General features: G+C 46.0%; 1 protein-coding gene across 2 annotated transcripts; it reads right to left on the minus strand.

The window, feature by feature from the left end:
- Nucleotides 1-768: 768 nt before the first annotated feature.
- THNSL2 (threonine synthase like 2) lies at nucleotides 769-18,100 on the minus strand. Of its 2 annotated transcripts, none has more exons than XM_066268541.1 (9): nucleotides 17,979-18,100; nucleotides 14,860-15,094; nucleotides 13,610-13,804; nucleotides 13,068-13,220; nucleotides 9,945-10,175; nucleotides 6,352-6,500; nucleotides 6,107-6,232; nucleotides 3,187-3,338; nucleotides 769-2,642 (listed from the first exon to the last, which is right to left on the minus strand). In XM_066268541.1, the coding sequence occupies exons 2-9, from the start codon at nucleotides 15,080-15,082 to the stop codon at nucleotides 2,417-2,419; spliced, it is 1,455 nt and encodes a 484-aa protein (XP_066124638.1). In that variant the 5' UTR covers nucleotides 15,083-15,094; nucleotides 17,979-18,100; the 3' UTR covers nucleotides 769-2,416. The 2 variants fall into 2 exon arrangements, with proteins under 2 accessions (XP_066124638.1, XP_066124639.1); XM_066268542.1 differs by having other exon boundaries at nucleotides 2,629-2,767.
- Between the last annotated feature and the right edge of the window lie 1,897 nt (nucleotides 18,101-19,997).

Below are 19,997 nucleotides of genomic sequence, written 5' to 3' on the forward strand. Positions count from 1 at the left end.
AGCTTTTCCTTTAAAGAAACTCAAATATGTTCATGGGCCTCTAAACACACCAAGACCCCAAGCATTGGGCCTACTGTACCTGGAAACTGGGCCCCAGAGATGAACCCGCTCACCACACACGCTATTGTGGATGTTCAAGTCTCTCAGGAACCGTCCAGGGCTGTGGGGTGTGAGTGCCATGCCCATCCCTTCAGGACCACTTTGTCCATCCTCAGTGTGCCCAGCACCTTCGTGCTGAATAATGCCATGCTTCAGTGCCAACTTTCCCAGTAAGAGGGTGGCTCCCCTCAGTCCTGGGCGCCACGGAGACGTAGGGCTGGCATGTTCTGATGTGGGGGATGGTATGCAGACATCAGCCTGGGCAACCAACTCCTGTAGACCTTGAGGCCGAGGCCGAGGCCCAGACCCAGGGCCAGGGAAGGCGGCTCTGGAGATCAGGTAATCACTGGGTCCTCCCACAGCCTCCCTCAGAGTAGTAACAGCGCCCTCTAGTGGCCCAAAATCTCCCTGCATGCGGCGCCTGCCTCACCCCACCCCCCACCCCCCCCAAGCGTGCAGGGAATGAATGAGGCTGGTGTGGACATCCACCTATGGTATTTGTGTTTGTGTAACCACCCTCTGCCCCCAAAACACAGGAGTTCAATCCAGCAGTAAAACTAAACCCACAACTATGTGCTGTGTGTTCATGTGTGCACAAAGGCAAGGCTGAACTCCAAACCACTGTTGCCCATACAAGTACAATATGAGCCACCTATAAAACTGCAAATGTCCTCATAAATGGAAACTGTGGAACACATTTTATTTAACTCCAAACATCAAACTATTACCCTCCTCAACAGAATCCACAGTTCAAATGCTGTAGAAGTGTTTACCTGAAACCTATGTACTCTTACTGATCAATGTCATCTGGTTAAATTTAATTTTCTAAATAAAAAATATATATTATATATATTACCTTCAACATGTAATTGATATAAAATTATTAATGAGATATCTTAGTGGTTTTTTTTTTTTCATTTGAAGTCTTTCATGTTCAATATGTATTTTACAATTGGGGCATAGCTCAATGTTCTTAGTGCGTAACTAACTTCACTGGAAATATACTTACATGTATTTCATGTACTTCTTAAATTATAGAGCTGAAAAGTCTGATTCACATACCAGCAGTTTTCCAACCACATTTAAAACTTTTCCAATAACTGAAATCAAGTAACAGTTTTGACATTTAAATAGAAATTAGTTAAAATTAAATAAAATTTAAAATCTGATTCCTTAGTTATACTACTCACATTCCAAGTATTCAGTAGTCACATATGGCTGGCTAGTGGCCACCGAAATGGACAACACAGGGCTAGGTCATGAAACAGCAGGAGGCATAAAGCCTGCCCTTATGAAGGAAGGCTCTCTGCTCTGGGGAAGCTCACTTGTCAACAAAGTCCAAATGATCAAGCTCAGGAGTCCTTACTTCCAGCTGGGCTGAGGCGGCCAGCTCCATGGCAAACAAGACGCAGGAACCAAGACTGAAGTAGCCTATGGGATGGGTCCCGTGGCAGGGGCAAGTGTCGCAGGGGCGAGTATAGGGTCAGAGGCATGGGGAGGGGACAGCGTGAGTCACGTCTTCAGAGAAAAGACTGATTTGATTTCTCTGGGGCATTGTGATAATGATGGTACCTATGGAGACGGAAGTTTCTGGGCTTCACTTAATGGTCAGCGAGGAGTCACTGCTTCTTGCTACGTGACCCAGGCCCCAGTTTAATAAAGCAGGTAACTCAGCTTGCACCTTGAAGGGCACATTTTCCCACATGGCAGACACCTAGCGACCCCGCTCTGAACCCTGCCCACCACCACTGGTGCCTCCCGCCCCTCAGCCGCTCTGCTGTTCCCTCCTCAGTGGGCCCATTCAAGCCGTGGTACCATCATTCTGCGGCAGAGTCGCCTTCACACTGGTCGTGCACTTGTACGCTAGGGATTCTGACATCTCGACAGGGTGGAAACCTCTGACAAGGCCGGCCAAGACTCTGGATAAGCAGGTTTGGACACTGTGAGTCCCAGGCCTGCGCTAATGGAGTGCAGAACCCCCACCTTTACAGATTCAGGGTCTGGGGTCCTAAACCCTAGAGCCAAGGTCGACTCTGTGCCCGAGGCCCCGCACACAGCAGTGATGACCCTCCACTGTCTTTTGGGGGATGCACTGTGCCAGCAGCCATCCACACCCAGACCCAGCACCATGGTGAGAGCACAGAGCGGCCATGGAACGGAGCAAAGCCAGCTGGCTCCAGGTCCCACTAGTGGCCTCTGGAGAACCTCCTACACATCAACTCCTCACAGGGGAAAGGTGTGCAAGGTAGCTCAGGGGGCAAAGCCCCCCGCCACACACCCTAGGTCTGAAGCCTAAAGGAAGCTGACTCCTGCTTGGCTATTCTGAGGCATCCAGGAAGTGATCCCGCCACCGCCGGCCAATGTCCTCAATTTTGTCCCGAAGCATCAGCGTCCAGTTGTCACTCCTCCACATTGGGGTACAGCGTGTCTCCTTTCTCTCCAGGGCTAAGATCTCCGGAGGAGTTTGTGGGGTCAGCCCGGCCGCCAGGACAGCTTCTGGGAACTTGGCTGCAGAGGCAGGGGCCAGACAACACCGGGGAGAGCTGTGGGGGTGGAGCAGGTAAAACATGTGGGTAGACGGGAGACAATTGAGGGAGGGACCAGTATAGAAAGGGGAAGGGAAGGAGAGAGGAGGAGCAGGGAAGGTTATAAGGGTAGTGTTAAGGGGCTTGGAAGAGAAAGAGAGAGACAGGTGTTTGGTACCTTAAACTTATCACTACCATGACTGCTGAGCAAATTGCTGCTTCTTGTTAAAGGCCTAGCTCACCTAACACCTCTTAGTGGACTGTTCCTGAGATACCTATCACACACCCTCTCTGGGACCATGGCTCTTAGGGCAGAGTTCCACAGGGGACTCCTTGTGCTCATTAAAGCCATCTGTTCACCTTCTCGTCTCTCTTGATTGGATAAAAAGAGGGCCCCTGAAAGCCAAAGGGTCCCCTTGAAGGGCACATTTTTTCATATGGCAGACACCTAGCGACCCCGCTCTGAACCCTGCCCACCACCACTGGTGCCTCCCGCCCCTCAGCCGCTCTGCTGTTCCCTCCTCAGTGGGCCCACCAGGAACTCAGGTGCTCACAGCCATACCTGGGCGTCTGCCTGTGCATCTGCTGGTAATGGTAGCTCACGGCTACGGCTGAGTGAGGGCACAGCAAGTACTGGTTCTCTTCCCAGCAGCGGGCCATGGTCCGGGTGATGGCCTCATCGGACACCGACACCGATGTCATTACCGCTGAAAGCTGACAGGTCCCGGGCCAGAGGGGTGAAAATCAGGGTTGAGGGGAAGCAGAGAGAAAGGCAGATGAACATGAGACTCGAGTGAAATGTTCACACTGAGTGGCTTCAATTCAGCTCGGAGAAAAATCTGTGTCTCCACGTTTCCCAGTTGTAAACTGATTCACTCAACTCAAGGGGAGAATGTATTTGACTTTCAGGTCAAAAACTTAGTTAGAATTTGGTTCATGAATCAGCAAATATAGAGTTTGGTTCAACAACCTCAAAAATACCAAAGATTAAGTTAAGGGCATGCCGACATCCCCAGTGCGTTGTCACTGGTGCGCCCCTCCTGTGGGAGTGAGAACCCCTTCCTGTTCCCAACTTATGAGGCAGCTCCTCAGGAAGCCTCCCTGCTCCCGTCAGACAGAAAAAACTCCCTTCTCAGTGTCCCTCCCAGGTAGATGGCTTATTTGATCATTCTCCAAAAATTTATTGCATACTTACAATATGCCAAACACCTTGCATATATACTGATGACAACAGAAGCCAGAGGGTGTGATAAATTGTTTATATAGTGGCCTGTCCCGTTAAGGCTCATGGAAGACAAGAAATGTTTTAGCCTGACCAGGCAGTGGCGCAGTGAATAGAGCATTGGACTGGGATGTGGAGGACCCAGGTTCAAGACCCCAAGGTCACCAGCTTGAGCACGGGCTCATCTGATTTGAGCAAGGCTCACCAGCTTGGACCCAAGGTCACTGGCTCGAGCAAGGGGTTACTCGGTCTGCTGAAGGCCCACGGTCAAGGCACATATGAGAAAGCAATCAATGAACAACTAAGGTGTCACAACAAAAAACTGATGATTGATGCTTCTCATCTCTCTCCATTCCTGTCTGTCTGTTCCTATCTATCCCTCTCTCTGACTCTCTCTCTCTGTAAAAAAAAAAAAAAAAAGAAATGTGTTTTATTTATATTGTTATCTCTGGCACTGAGCACAGTTTCTGGCTCATAGTATATATGTGTGAATGAATGAATGATTGAATGGATGCTATTCTAGTGGATGAAGTGTCCTCTCTGTGCACAGCCAGGGAGAGAATGAAGGACCAGGGAATACTGTGTGTTCATGGAGCACCTCATCCATGTGAGGAGAAAGACAGTGAAGTCAAAACAAACCATTAACCACCTGACCAGGAGATGGTGCAGTGGATAGAGGGTCAACATAAGATGCTGAGGACCCAGGTTTGAAATCCTGAGGTCACTGCCTTGAGCATGGGACCATAGACATGATCCCATGGTCACTGGCTTGAAGCCCAAGGTCACTGGCTTGAGCAAGGGGTCACTGGCTCAGCGGGAGCTCCTGGGTCAATGCACTTATGAGAATCAATGAACTAAGGTGCCACAACTACGAGTTGATGTTTCTCATCTCTCTCCTTTCCTGTTTCTCTCTCTCTCTCTCTCTCTAACCCCCTCTCTATAAAAAGAAAACAAAAGAAAAGAAAAACAAAACAAAAAAAAACATTAATCAAGTTGACCTGTGCTTGTGTTGTGGTCTGAATGTGTGTGTCACCCCAAATTTCATGTGTTGAAACCATAATCCCAATGTGATGGTACTAGGAGGTGGGGCTTTGGGGAGATATTCAGGTCATGAGGGTGGAACCCTCACGAATGGGATTAGTGTCTTTATTAAAAAAAGGCCAGAGAGTGGGCTAAATCTTTTTTCTTCTACGTGAGGACACGAGAAGGTGCCATCTGCAACCTGGCAGAAGGCTCTCAGCAGAGCCCCTCGTGCTACACCCTGACCTTGGGCTTCCGCCTGTACCCGGACTATGAGAGGTGAACCTGAGTTGGTTCTAAGACCCCAGTCTGTCACAGCAGCCAGACTGAGAAGATGGGGAACACCAAAAGCACATTGATTCCACTCCGCTCTGTGGGAGCAGCTAAGCCCAGAAGACAGTATTTACTTCTGGAAACAACCCTTTAAGATGGACACTGACCACTCAAAGTTATGTCAGAAAAGACACAGCTAAAGGAATCAGGAAGGCTTAGTGGATGAACAAAGCTCCTCTTCAAGTACAGGAATCAGACTGCCTGCCAGTGTGCAAGCTAGGAGGGGCAGATCCCAGCTCCACATGAACTTTGTAATGATTAGAGTTGATGTGGGGTAGTGAGGTGCTGGTCCCTGGGGATGACCACAGCCTGGATGACCACTAGGTGGGAACGTGGCAGAAAAAAGGTGGCATTATAATAAAAGCAATCCCTCCCAACTAGATTCTGACTCTGAGGAGATAAAATTTTATCTCCTTTAAAAAAAAAAAAAAAGAAACCTAACAGGACAATGGTTTCTGTCAAGTGACTTCCAGTTGTTGTTAGCATTGGAAATAAACAACAATAAAAATTATATAATAATAGTTAATATATTCAGCCCTATATTGTCTGGTAGTATTCAAAGTGGTTAATAAGTTTTACTTGATTTAACTCTTCATAAAGGCAATGAGATCAGCATTCTTATTATCCCCATTGTACAGATGAGGAAACAGAGGCACCAAATTTAAGAAATGGTTCCAAGGGTCACAGCTGGCTTGGAATGGAGCCCTGTCTGACTCTCAGCTAGTACGCTCTACTGCCTCTCCTCCACCAATGAATCCATATAAAGGAACCGCACAAGCTCCAGGCTCAGAGCAGGTGCTCAAGAAACAGGCATCTCCATCCTTGAACAGATTCTCACACCCCAAATCTGGGTGGGTCTTGGGGCTGCACCCTTTCCTCTCTCTGTGGTGTATGAGTGGTAACTGACCTTGTTCTGCAGTTCCTTAGGTAGACTCACACTTTGGGTTCTTTCAAACTGCTCCATGAGGGCTCTTGTCACCCAGCTGTCACAGCCAGATAGCAACCAGAAAATCCTCTCCATGTTGTAAGGCACCTGGGCAGAAAGGCAGGAGCCCGGGGGGGGGGGGGTGAATGTGATGTCAGCCCTTGTCTACCCCCACCCAATCAACATCTGCCAGACCTGCAAGCCCCCCACCCACAGGCAGGTCCCACCTGAATGTCCATAGCTGATGCCAGAGTTGGTGTGACAGCCTCAGACAGAGAGAAGTCGCCTCGCTGGACACTCCTGTGAATGATGTCATTGCAGTTCACTGCTGCGGCCAGGCAGATGGGCAGACCCATCTTCTGCGCAATGCACCCGGCTTAAGGCAAGAGAGGATAAGAACAATGGTTGCTTAGGCTTGACACGAACAAACAAAAAAGAGGAAAAATAGATAAACTGGACTTCATCAATTTAAGAAACTTTCATGTTTTTGAAGCTTCTGTGCTTCAAAGGACACTATCAAGAAACTGTAAAGACAACCCAGAGAATGAGAAAAACGACTTGTCAATCATACATCTGATAAGAGAACAGATAAAGGACTCTCACAACCCAACAATAAAAATACTAATTACCCAATTCAAAAATGAGCAAAGGACTTGAATAGATATTTCTCCAAAGAAGACACACACATGGTGAATGAACGCATGAGAAGATGCTCAGCATCATTAGTCACCAGTGGAATGAAAACCCAAACCAGTGACACACCAGAACACACCCCCCAGGATGCCAGCACAAAAAGACAGACAGTACCACATCTCAGCCAGGATGTGAGTGAACCAAAAACCTCACACACTGCTGGTGGGATGGAAAATGATCTGGCAGTCAAAGAGTTAAGCATAGAGGTACCATAGGACCCAGAAATTTTTTCCTAGGTATATATACACTCAAGATAAATACAAACAGGTTCACACTAAAAAGTATACACAAACGTTCATAGCAGCATTATTCACAATAGCTAAAAAAGTCAAAACAATCCAAATGTCTATTAACTGATAAGTGGATAAACAGATTGTGGTCTAGTCGTACAATAGGATATTATTTAGACATAATAAAGAATGAAGTAACAATATGGATGAACTGTGGATACATTATACTAAGTGAAAGGAATTACCAATAAAGGTCACAGGTTGTATGATTCCATTTATATAAAATTTCCAGGATAGGTAAATCTACAAATAGATTAATGGCTTCCCAGAGCTGGGGGAGTGAGAGGGTGGGGGTGACTGCTAATGCGGGCAGGGTTTCCTTTTAGAGCAGCGGTTCTCAACCTGTGGGTCGCGACCCCAGCGGGGTCGCCTAAAGCCATTGGAAAATACATAATGCATATCAGGTATTTACATTCCGAATCATTACTGTAGCAAAATTATAGTTATGAAGTAGCCACCAAAATTATTTTTTGGTTTGGGGTCACAGCAACATGAGGACTGTATTGCGGGGTCATGGCATTAGAAAGGTTGAGAACCACTGTTTTAGAGTAATGAGAATGTTCTAAAATTGAGTGTGGTAATGGTTGTACAACCCTTGGAATACTGAACTGAAAAACTATTAAACTGTGTACTTTAAATTGATGAGTTCTATGGTATGTGAATCACATACCAATAAGCTGTTAACCAAAATAAATAAATAAATAAATAAATAAATAAATAAATAATAAAACAGAAGGAAAGAGCAGGAGCAGATGCCAAGAGAACATGGAGATTCTGGGAAGTTTAAATGATCCATCCAAAGCCTGCCGAGTGACAGAGTAAAGATTCAAACTAAGTCTAAGTCCAGAGCACGTGCTCATACCCTCTGACTCAGCCTTCCTAGGGCCAGTGCTGCAGACTGCACCTTCTGGAGAGGCACCAAGGGATGACACAGCAGCTGCGCCTGGGGCCACCCTAACAGCAGGTCCGAGACACAAAGAACCCAGGAGGTAACACAGTTTATGAAGGTTTTATACAGTTATGGGCAAAAGTAGGTTTACAGGTGTGAGTACACAAAAAGCTCATTATTGTATTATTTATTAACTATTGTCATATTTTTTATATTACAACTGTAAACCTACTTTGCTCACCCCTGCATACTTCCATGAATGATTGGTTAGAAATTAGGATAACCACACCAACCCAATATTACTCTTAATTTTTCAAAGCATTTTCACGTTATTTCATTTAATCCTCATGGAAATGCCACAATTATCCTTCTATGAATGAGGAGAAATGAAGGCTCAGGAGGGTTGAGGAGCATAAGGTCAAACAGCTGGTTCCTGACAGAGCTGGGATAGAAGACCCTCTGCTATTGTGCATTCCCGTGCAGACACTGCAGTGGGACCAGGATATCAGAGGAGAAGGCACATGAGGGGCATGGTGGCTTCTCCTGGGGTTGGTGGAGAAGGCTGAGTCATCTGCCTAAATGTGGAAGAAGTCAGGAAGACTCCTGATCACTAAGATGCCTGCATAGTCTCACCTGAGCCACCGCACTGGCACCTGCTGACAGAGCCACCAGATATAGTAACGTCTGTGAGGGGGTGGCCTGGTAGCTGCTGCTGCACTGTCCCTTGGGCTCTGCTACTGACCAGTGTGGAGATGGGGGAAGCCAACTAATTTCTCTGTGCCTCAGCTTCCTCACTACACAATGGGAATAACACTACTGTCCTCTTCCTAGGCCCGTGATGGCAAACTTTTTTATAAAAACTGCCCACTTTTTTCAGTCCTTCCTGACCTAATGGGAGTTTCAGCTTTCATGGTGGGCGGTAGCAACCAAACGGTGCGGCGTGATTGGCCCACCATGAAAGCTGGAACTCCCACTAGTGGGCGGGAGGGACCAGGTTGACCAGCACTGCAAAAGTGGGTGGTTTTTATTAAAAAGGTTGGCCATCATGGTCCTAGGCACACATGAGAATTAAATACATTAATACATGAACAGCTCTTAGAGCAGTGCTTCTCAACTTTTCTAATGCTGTGACCCCGCAATACAGTTCTTCATGTTGCAGTGACCCCAAACCAAAAGATAATTTTGGTGGCTACTTCATAACTCTAATTTTGCTACAGTTATGATTCGGAATGTAAATACCTGATATGCATTATGTACTTTCCGATGGCTTTAGGCGACCCCGCTGGGGTCGCAACCCACAGGTTGAGAACCGCTGTCTTAGAGCAATGCCTGCTGTATAGTTAGTGCCTGGTAAATGTTAACTATCATTATAGAAAATGAGTTTTATATCATGCAGCTGTACAAAGGTCACATATAAACAAAATAATCTTATGTGAACCTCACAGCAGCCCTGAGAGATATGGTAAGTGACCCACTGTCCCTTTCATACGTGAGAATCTGAGTCTAAGGGACCGCCCACAGCTGTCCAACTCATAAGGGATAGAACAGGCCAGAACCCAAGTCCAGAACTCTTTCCACTTTCCAGGTCTCTGGGTAGTTTCCAAGATTAGAAGCACATTGTGCCAGCCGGGGCTAGGGGCAAAGTCCGTATTTCCCAAAGAGGGCACTGCCAGCTGAGCACAGTGGCTGAACCTTGACCTCATCTCTCCACACTCTGACAAGCTAGGGCATCAGAGGATGTCAGGGTTCACCCACCATTCCACCCCTGCAAGAGGCTGCTGTCCCCCCGGGAAGTTGGGAGGTTTGGGCGAGCTTCCTTTGCATAGTGTCCCAACACCTTCAGCGCTATGGCTTAGTCTTCGCTCAGTGGTGGGCCAAGGGTAGTGGAAAGGACTGGGGATGCAGAGGTTTTTCCAGAAAGCCTGTGTCTGCCCAGGAGTCTCCTTACCTGCAAGGTTACCGGCGGCCCCTGTTGGCACAACCACCTCCACGACCGGAAGCGGGTGTGTATCTAAGGACTGCACACACTGGAAGTAAGCAAAGAAGTGGTGGGCCATCTGCACGAGGACCCGGGACCAGTTGATTGAATTCAGGCTCATCAGATTGTGCTTCTTGACAAAAGCTATGTCCGCAAACACGGCCTTGATTGGTTCATCAAGTTCATCACTGTTTCCCTCCACTGCCAGGGGAGAGCGGAGAGGGCAGCCATCAGGAGCATGAAGGACCCAGGCCGTCAGCGCTGCTTCCACAAGGCCCTCCTGGGCTAAACCCATCCAGTTGGGACTCTGGCTTAGCCTTGGTTTCTTCACTGTGGATTGGCCTGGCTCCCTACACTCAATATTAAGCTCCTCAAGGATAGAAACCGTGTCTCATATTCTTGTGGTCATGTGTCCAATGTTTCTACCATGATATAAAATAAGATATAAAATGCCACCTTTTTGGGATATGGAAGAAACAATTCTTGCTGGTATCCATGCCCACCTCCCCCACTCTCTGGGAGTAAGAAGGAATGGCTTGTCAGGTAGTACGATAGTGAGGGGCTGACTCCACGGTCCTCCACCAGGAGTTAGTGGGGGAAGTCACTAATGCATGGGCTCTGCCCTTCTTTTCTTGTTTAGGTCTCAAGGATGGAAAAAACAGAGACAGAAAGGAATAAGTAAAAAAAGCAGAGCAATGACCCCCCCCCCCCACCAAAAAAAAAAGCCAAAGAAAAGTAGAACAAAAATAAAAAGAAAGAAAGAAAACAGAAAAGCTAGATTATAAGGTGGGTGTTCTGTTCTCTGCTCCTAAGCTGGCATGGGCAGAACTTCTCTCTGAGTTGGGTATGTACACACTTTAGCTATGGATGAATTATTGGGTACATTTAGGAGAGAACTGGCTACTAGTACAAGCTGTATTCTCTACCCTCGATCAATAAGCAATCAAGCGATATTGACCTCATATCTGAAACCTGGATGTACATCTCCTAATTTGCAGGAGAGCGGGGTGAGACTTACTGGGAGAAGTGTCCCATACACAGTGAGGTTACTGACATTCTGCCTCCCCCACTGTGCAACAGTAGTGAGGTCTGGCGGTGATTCTAAAACCATGCCCACTAGGAATGTGTGCTCGTGTTTCAGGAGAAGACTTATGGCTTTTCAGAAAAAGCCACAGGAAGAGAGAAACCTGGTTACCTCAAGTGACCATCAAAGGCCTCAAGAAGAATGGGTCTTAGAATTGGGTCCCTGAAGGTACTGCTGAATCACTGAGTCAGCCAGTCAGGAAGAGCCCACCCACCTCTGGAAACCAGAGCATATTCTTGTTCAAGCTGGTCTGAGTTGGATAGTCTGTTCCTTTCAGCCAAAACCATCCCAAATAATATATAACTAGCATGTGCCAATTATTCTGTACTTAAGAAGAACCACACATGCAATATGTATGCAAATTAATGACTTACAAAACACATAGCAACCCAGGTGATCCACCCCTACTCCCTGAGCTCACCAGTCTAAAAGAAAATACATATTCACTGTTCCTGAACTAACACACATCCTCCTGGCAACCAAATCAGAAGATTCTAGAAAGGAAAGAAAGAACTCGAACCGTGATGTTTAGAAAGAAGGAGTGTTAAGTCTGTCGCCTCACTGTCTTAAAGCTCAGAACATGTATGAAACAGAAATGTCCCTTGAACTCAAGCACTGACACATTTCTAACAAACTATATTCATCACCACCTACTTTTCTGTTACTATTTTGCAAATGGGCACCATTCTTCAAGTCACCACCAAGAATGAAGCTTCCACGCACACCCTCCAGTAAAAAGCCTTCAATATCTATACAAAGTGAGGGGGCGGAGGCAGCAGGACAGAAGTACAAAAAAGCTACTCTGTTTTGATTCTAGGAAAAGATGATCCTAGTTCTACAACTAGCAATTTTGGTGCTTGGGGTAATACAGGGATCCTCAGGAACCTGAACTTTACGCATTAAAATTTTGCAAAGACTACAGGAAAATGCAGCCAGTGATGGACAACTAGCAAGACTAACGTGTAAGACTCTGCCAACAGCTGCATTAGCCAACCCATGATCTCCTCACCTGAATGTGTGCGCACTCGCTGAAGAAAGAGCACAGGGAGCTTTCCTCTCGCCCTTGAACAAATTAGACAAAGGATATTCTTGCTACTCCCATGGGAGAGGTTTGTCTTCACTGCATTATTGCTCCTGAAAAACTAACTTGGTGTTATACCAGAAGGACAGGACAGCTGTAGAAGGAATGTCTTCTGCCACAGGAGATGTCCTGCCAGAGAAGTAACCAAACCAAGCCAGGATGCCTGGACAGCTTACCCAAGACCGTAGTGTACAAAACCTCACCAAGACCCCTTCTTGAGGCTACCTGGAGTCTTGTGGGATATGAGAGGTGACAATAAACACTCACCCCCTCTTTCTCCATTCTTAATCTCCATAAAGATTAAATCCATTTGGAATAGATGGCCTGACATTAAAGGAGATGGTTTCTTGCCTTTCTCAAAGTGCTACGCTTTGTGATGTGGCTCAAGGGGCATCACCAGCAATGAGTGCCTCTAAGTAGCTTGCTACTTTAAATATACCTGCTAACCAAGCTCATGGCTTAGTCCTTTCCATGCTATAAGAGCATGAACTGTCAACCTATAATGACACATTCTTTTGAAATAATTGTTTAACACATTTTTTCCCTCTAAACTTCAGTGCCCTGGAGGGAAAAAAAACCCAGGTCACTTGGCTCAGGGCATGGTTTTCGGTCGCTGCATATACACAGCGCACTAGCAGGTTGAACCTGTGTGGAAGTAATGTTCTGTGGGGTGTGTTTCAATCTGCACTTCCTAGTTTGTATAGTCACTGCTGGTTTATGCATCTGCCACCTCTAATGGTTTATGAGACCATGTAGCCAAGAATCTGCCCAGAGCTAAGCCAAGGCCTCTTACCAATCTCGAGATATGACTGTTCAAGAAAGGGAGGAAGGGAACAAGAGGAAGAGAGAGGGTGGTACTAGTCAATAACCAGTTTTGTTCCAGCCTGTCTCCCAGAGCAGGCCACCGAGCCTGGGAGCCAACCTTCACCTGCAAATACATGGACGTTCTCGCTCAGCACCGTGGTCATCTGCAGCTCCTGGACCTTCGTGCAGTGGCCCTTGGGCAGTAGAACAATGATGTCCATGTTCTTTGCCCCTTGAACACTCTCGATGGCAGCACTGCCTGTGTCCCCAGAAGTTCCTAGATGGGAAGAAAAAAGTCCTGTGTCCCTCCCCTTTAGAACAAGGGAGATAGAAAAGGAAAAAATGTGGTCCCTAAAGCAACTGTTGCCAAATAGGGCAATACCTACTATTACACTCTGAGGGTAGGGACCACCAAGGAACCCATGGAGAGAATTCAGGGCATCTGTGAATTTGGAACCACATAATCTTATATATTTCGTATACTTAAAAATATTATTTTGAGAAGGTGCCTGTATTTGAGACCATGACAGAAGAAAAGGTGAAGAGCCCTGCTCTAGAAGAGCCGGTAACACACTCCCAAAGAAACATCAGCAGAGAACATCCTGTGGGTGGATCCCACCAAGCTGGGGCCCTACAGGCTTCACTGTGCACTCCCAAGGCACACACCTACAACCACAGTGACGTGCTTCTCCCTCTTCTCCAGGAAGTACTGCAGAAACTGTGCTGTGCAGCACAGGGACAGGTCCTTGAAAGCGTGCGTGACCCCATGCCAGAGCTCGAGCACATTCAGCCCACTCCTCAGCCTGGACAGATGGACCACTTCTCTGTAGTGGAATCTGCGGAAGGCCCGGTGGATCAGATCTGCAGGGAGAGGGGGTGAAGGGCTTTATTATGTTTTCCCCTCCAGTTCTCTCTCAATTTCTTCACACTTTTGAAGTTTTATCTCTGCTACAGGATAAAAAGTGTGCCAATTCTCATCCCAAAAGACATCATACATGAATATAATTGTATAATCTTAGAGAAAATCTGGAAAGACATGAAGCAATTGGGCTGTTGATAGGCCTCATGGTGATTTCCCCAGAGAACAGTAATGGCATTGTAAAACTTTGGTTTGCTTTTTAAAATTTTTATTTTATGAACATCTTTGGATTTCCTGTGACCTTGCATTCCTGTAGAGGATTCAATTAAAGGTATGTGACAAACAGATCAATGTCTCATCTCTTCCAATGTTTCTTCTTAAAGACAGGATACTGTTTGTTTGTTGCATTACTAAATCTCACACCTGTCATGACAGAACCTTGTGAGGGTGAGCACACAACTCTACCTGAGGCAGGGCAGCCTAGAACGACACTACTCAAACATTAAATGGCAAACTAATCGCCTGGGATCTTAAAATGGAGACTCTAGTTCAGCAGGTCTGAGGAGATCTGAGAATCCTACTATGCGTCCAGGCAACACCATCAGCACTGGTCATTGGACCACATTTTTGAGCGGTCCTCTTCTGCACCTACCCCAAACTCTCAACATTACGTTATGACATCATGTATCTGATCCATGGACCAGCAGCACCGGTGTCATTCTGGACACATGATAGGAATGCAGGTTTCTCAGGCTCACGCCCAGATCTACTGGATCAGAACCTACATTTTAATGAGACCTCTGAGGGGAACTCATGGGCATGGCACAGTTTGAGACCAGCTGATTCAGGACAAACTCAAAATCCCTCTGGAATTACCACTCAAGGAAATAAAACAGCAATCGGAGGGTCCGTGTCCCTTATAAGCAGGAAAGAAAAAATCCCAACATTTAAGCTACTAGTCTTGAAAACGTGTTTTAAAAATAAACTAAAGAAAAAACAATTCCCTGCAGATTATTTTGGTTGGTGGGAGAAGTGGAAGTGGAATAGGCATGCTCACCACTTAAATCATTTCTTGGAATGAGCTCAGGGCCAATGAAGAGAGCACACAGCTCCGTCACCAGGCTGGGGTAGGAAAGCGCGCTCCACTGACGCAGGGTCTCACTGCTCAGCTGTGGGAGCTTCTCGGGCATGTAGAGGCCCCCATCAGGTGCATAGCCAGAGAAGAGAGCCCCCTCAAAGTCGATGTGGGGAGCCAGCCCCCTGGTGCTGACGTACCACATGATCCTGGAGGTCTACAAAGGGGACAGTGCAGAGGAAGCTAGTCTGTTTCTCCAGCACCCCATGGGCAAGCAGCAGTGTACACAGCCCATCAGCTAGCTCTCGGATCACCACCCACGGCTCAGTGTCCCAGACCAGAATACTGGACACCTGCTTCGGCTCTCATGCTAACTTCAACTGGGACTAGCAAATCATAAACCCTCCAATCAAAATGAGGTAATTCCACTGACTTATTACCATAGGAGAGGGGGTATCAGAGCATGCTGGGAAAGATAGCTTGTTTTTCTCTAGTGAGGAAGAAGGCCAGGCCTTTGTCGGGGAAAGATACTGGCAATAAAAGTAACTGCCACTGTGATATCTCTTTTGATAAGGAGAAGACCACCATACTTGGTCATAAACCCTTTTGAGAGATGTTTGTGCCCACTTCTGCTCAAAAAAGAAGCATCTTCAAAGGTCATTTAGTCATGTTGCCTATAACCCAGTGGTTCTCAACTCTGGTCATTTGTTAGAATCACTTGGGATCTTTACAAAAATATTTCTACCTGGGACCTATCTGAATCAATTAAATTAGAATCTCTAAATGAGAAGCTCCAGCTGGTGTGCAGCCAGTGTTAAGAACAGGATGACTAACTCATCTCAGTCTTTCCAGGACTTTCCTAATTTTAAAACTGAAAGTCCGATGGTCCAGGTGACCCCTCAGTACCACGCAAATTAGGGCAGTTGGTTGTCCTACTTGAAAACCAGTGCCCTCCCTCTCAGCCTAATCTTAGAGGAGTAGTTTGAAGTGCTGACACGCTGACCGTAATACTCCTTTCCCTTGGCCATGTGGACTCAAAGATTTCTGATTGGAGTGTGGTGGGAGGGTGTCCAAGGGCACCTCAGGCCTAGCTTTGATCACACTGCCATGTCAGCTGGAGTCCCAGAAATCAGGTACCATGTCAAGGAGCTGGGCTTGAGCTCTAGGCATCTTCCTCTGCCCTGGGCATCTTTCTCTGCCTCAGGTTCATAGTTGTAAATTCAGGGCTCTGATCTTGAAGCCCACAGTACCTTTGGGATGAGTCTGACTAAATGTACAGTAACTCTCAGGGCCACTGTGGACCATTCTGTGCTAGGCAAGAGGGAACCCCTGTCCTCCAGGGGCAAAGCTACTTGAAGTTTCCCATCTGTATGGAAAGGTATGAGTTAGTATTGACCTAGAGGAACTCTGGTTTTCCAGACTACAGATATGATACCACTCCAGCCTATGCAAGTCTCTGCCTTCGAATACAAATACATCCAACTTAGAGGCAGACAAGTTTAGTCATCTAAGTCATGAACCTTTTGAGAGTGGAAGCAAATACTATTAATAATTTGATGGGCAATGCGCATAAGCTTGAACTGTCTCAGGCAAACTGGGTGCATGTCAAAGAAGTAAAATCTAGGTAATTCCAAAAGTCAACTGCATCAGGAAGCAAAGCAGGCCCAGTGTTTCACAAAACAGAACCAAGGTAAGAAGTTCAGGGGCTAGCAATACCTTCCATAAGGGGAGTAATTTCTGTAACTGTGGCAAGTGTTAGAGTCAATGCAAACCGCCCAGGACCCTGGAGTAAGAGGGAGACCATCCCTGGCCAATGCAAAGGACTAGACTAAAGGAAAGGAGGCAACTGAACTGCCCAAGGAGCGGCCAAGGGCAGAAGACACAGACGGGGCGGGCAGGCTATAAGGACAGACAGAAAACATCTGTGGAACGCCGTCCCTAGGTGGCTTGGACTACATCACATCCGGGGCACTGGGCTCTGCACTTTATGAAGGATTTGGACAAACGCCCAGGAACAAAGGAGAGGAACGGCATGTGTCAGTGTGAGGAAATGGACTGATGAGCACGCAGGCGACCATCTTTGCCTGGAAAAGACTGCTCCTTCTCTGTCCAATGGCCCCCATGGGTAGCACTCTCAGGCCAACAGGGCAAAGCTACAGAGAACACACATCGTAAGTTTCAATGTAAGATAAAACAGAGGAGCCCAGAAGTAGAAGTTGCTGCCACAGGAGGTAACATAGTTGAGGAAGAAAATCAAGCACTTTTGCTGGACTGTTGTTGTGTGGGTGGGGGCTCCAAGCACACAATCTGATGAGGACAGGACTAAATGATTTCTGAAATATGAGTTCATTATTCACCCTTGTGACTCCTCTGTCTCCTATTCCAGAGTATATAGGTCAGAGAATAACCCGAAGAAGGGGAAACAGGAAACCACCCCACACTGGGAACCTTTTAGGAAGGGCTTCTCTGGAAAGGGGTAGAGCTGGGAGGAGACTTGGACCCTAGCAGCAGAAACCCTGGCCGTTGTGGGCAGATCACAGACTGTGTTCCTGGTGGTCGAGGCTAATGCAGTCCTAAGCATACATCTGCCTCTCTACGGTCAGTCACTAGTCCCTGGTCCCCCGGCTAGCCAGGCTCTAAGCCGAGAAGGTTCTGAAAAGGCCTGCAGGATAGGGTCCTACTCTAAGCAGAAAACCCCGCAGAGGGTGCAAGGCACTGGAAGCCCTACAGCTTCCCAGGTTCCTGTAACTTGCAGGGCCTGAACCAGAGATCAGTTACAGAAGGGGGCAGGGAGTTCACTCGGCCAACCCCTGAAGTCGGGGTTAAAAGAAACCTCAAGAAGCTCAGGAGTTCAGAATACTGATACACCGCCCTCCTGGGGAAGGAGCGCGACCCTCCAGGAGGGGACGTGCGGAGGTACCCCAGTCACAGTCAGAACAAGACCGCTGGGTGCCGGCTGGCGGGCGGGGGTGGTGTGGTCACCGCAGACAGGAAGGTGGACCCCAAACCAGGGACGGGGGACCCCAAACCCGCCCGCGTCGGATCGATGGCCTCCGTCCCCCGCAGGCCAAGTACTGCCCAGCCGGGTCGCGCGCGGTTACCGTCCTGAGTGCCGAAGGCTGTGCGCTGCCCGCCCGGGAGGTGCCGCAGGGCCAGGCTCAGGCTTCCGGCGGGTGGAGCAGGAGGGAGGGCAGCGGGTGGATCAGGAGGGAGGACGAGGAAGAGGGCGGAGGAAAGTGGGGGAGGAGGCAGGCGGGGGAGGAGGAAGGCCCCTGAGGAGGAGGAGTGAAAGGGAATAACAGTGTGCAGCCCTTTACGTCTATAGGGCGTTTTTAAGTGCTATATTCAATGTCTTAAGCTTCCTGGTAGTCTTAGAAGTACCATAACCTCATTTTTCAGGTTAGAAAACAGGTAGCTGGGTTGGTTGGAGCACCCTCTCCAAGCGCAGAGGTTGCTGGGTCCAGCCGGGTCCCAGCACATACAGGAATAGTTGCATGTTCCAGTCTCCCTCTCCCTGCCTCTCTCTCAAACAAACAAAACAAAACAAAAAACTGAGGGCAAGGGAAAGAGATGAGAAGCATCAACTCGTAGTTGAGGCACTTTTAAGGTGACCAACTTTTTTTGCAATGAAAAAGAGGACAAAAATAAATTGAAGAACACAATATTGTAAATAAAAGAAACATTTTATTCATTGCAACAATACTACATTATGATAAATGCATAATAAAAACATTTGTAATCTATAATTATGCTTACATGCCTATCAATTTTTAATAATAATTGTAAGAAAAGTACTCATTTAGATAATATTATGTAAATGAGAACTTTTCCATTGAATAAATTTTTTTGTCAATGTATCATTTTGTAACAATATATTGGAAATATCTGAACAAAAAATATCTTTTATATTGAATTTTACAGCAAGTGCTGCAGCTAGAGTATCAACATTCAATCTCGATTTCTCACTTATACAAAAATCATTAGCAACTGAAAAACTTCTTTCACCTGCTGCATTAGGTTCAATTTACAATGTAAATTGAACAAGAATAAATAAATTTTTGATGGAATATGTTCATTTTTTAAATGGCTGAATATTTCCACCCATCTTTTATCAATTTCAATGTGTTCATTTTCTCATATTAACTTTTCTGAATTTAAATATACATTCAGTCTTCTAATTTCTTCAAAGAGACAGTTGTCGCCTATTTTGATGTCTGGCATTTCTTTAGATAAAAACTCTACAAGATTCAATATCTGTCCAATATACTTGCAATGAAGTCAAAAAACACCATTGAAAACTGTTATTTCTCATGATATTTGTTTCAAACCATTCTTTGATATATTAAAAACATGTCTGGTAAAAATTCTTCACTTCTTTGATAAACTTTTCTGTTATGCCTGGATTTGATTCCTTTAAGTCTGACAATTTTCTCTTGATAATTAAAGTAAGAAATTTTTCTTCAAAATGAGATTTATATTGAAGGATAAAGTCATTCAAAATAAGACTAACTTCCATAGCTGAAATGTGTTCACCTTCAATCTTTTGAATCGTTTTGTGAAAAATAGATGCTTGATTATGTACAAAACACATTAATATCTCAGATATTTTATTATTGATAAACAATTCCAGAATTTTAGGACATTTGTCTAAACTTAAAAAATATGAACAGAGAGGCTCAAATAATTGTAGAACACGCTCTATAGCAGGTGTTAGAGCAAGCCATCTAACTTCTCAATATCCTAAAAGCTTTTTGTATTCAACATTTGCTTCTTCACAAAATTGTTTTAAAGTAGCAATACAAATGGCAAAATGACTAAAATGCAAATAAATTGTAGTTATTATTACTTCTACATCAATTGGTATGGCACATGATGCTGTGTTGACTGCATTTGACAAAATATGTGCATTACAATCTATTCCTAATATTTTCTTTTAAAGTAATTATTATAATTGTACATATACATTATTCACCTCTTTGCATCTTCACCCATCAAAATTTGTATTTGTATCATCAGTCATTAGTGAAACAACTTTGGATTTTAAATTGTTTTCATTTATTACTCTGTATAGATGGTTTGACAAAATGTCAGAAGTTTCACCCTCAAGTAAAATATTTACT

This window comes from Saccopteryx bilineata, chromosome 3, assembly GCF_036850765.1.
Source record: "Saccopteryx bilineata isolate mSacBil1 chromosome 3, mSacBil1_pri_phased_curated, whole genome shotgun sequence".
In the NCBI taxonomy this organism is placed as follows: Eukaryota; Metazoa; Chordata; class Mammalia; order Chiroptera; family Emballonuridae; genus Saccopteryx; species Saccopteryx bilineata.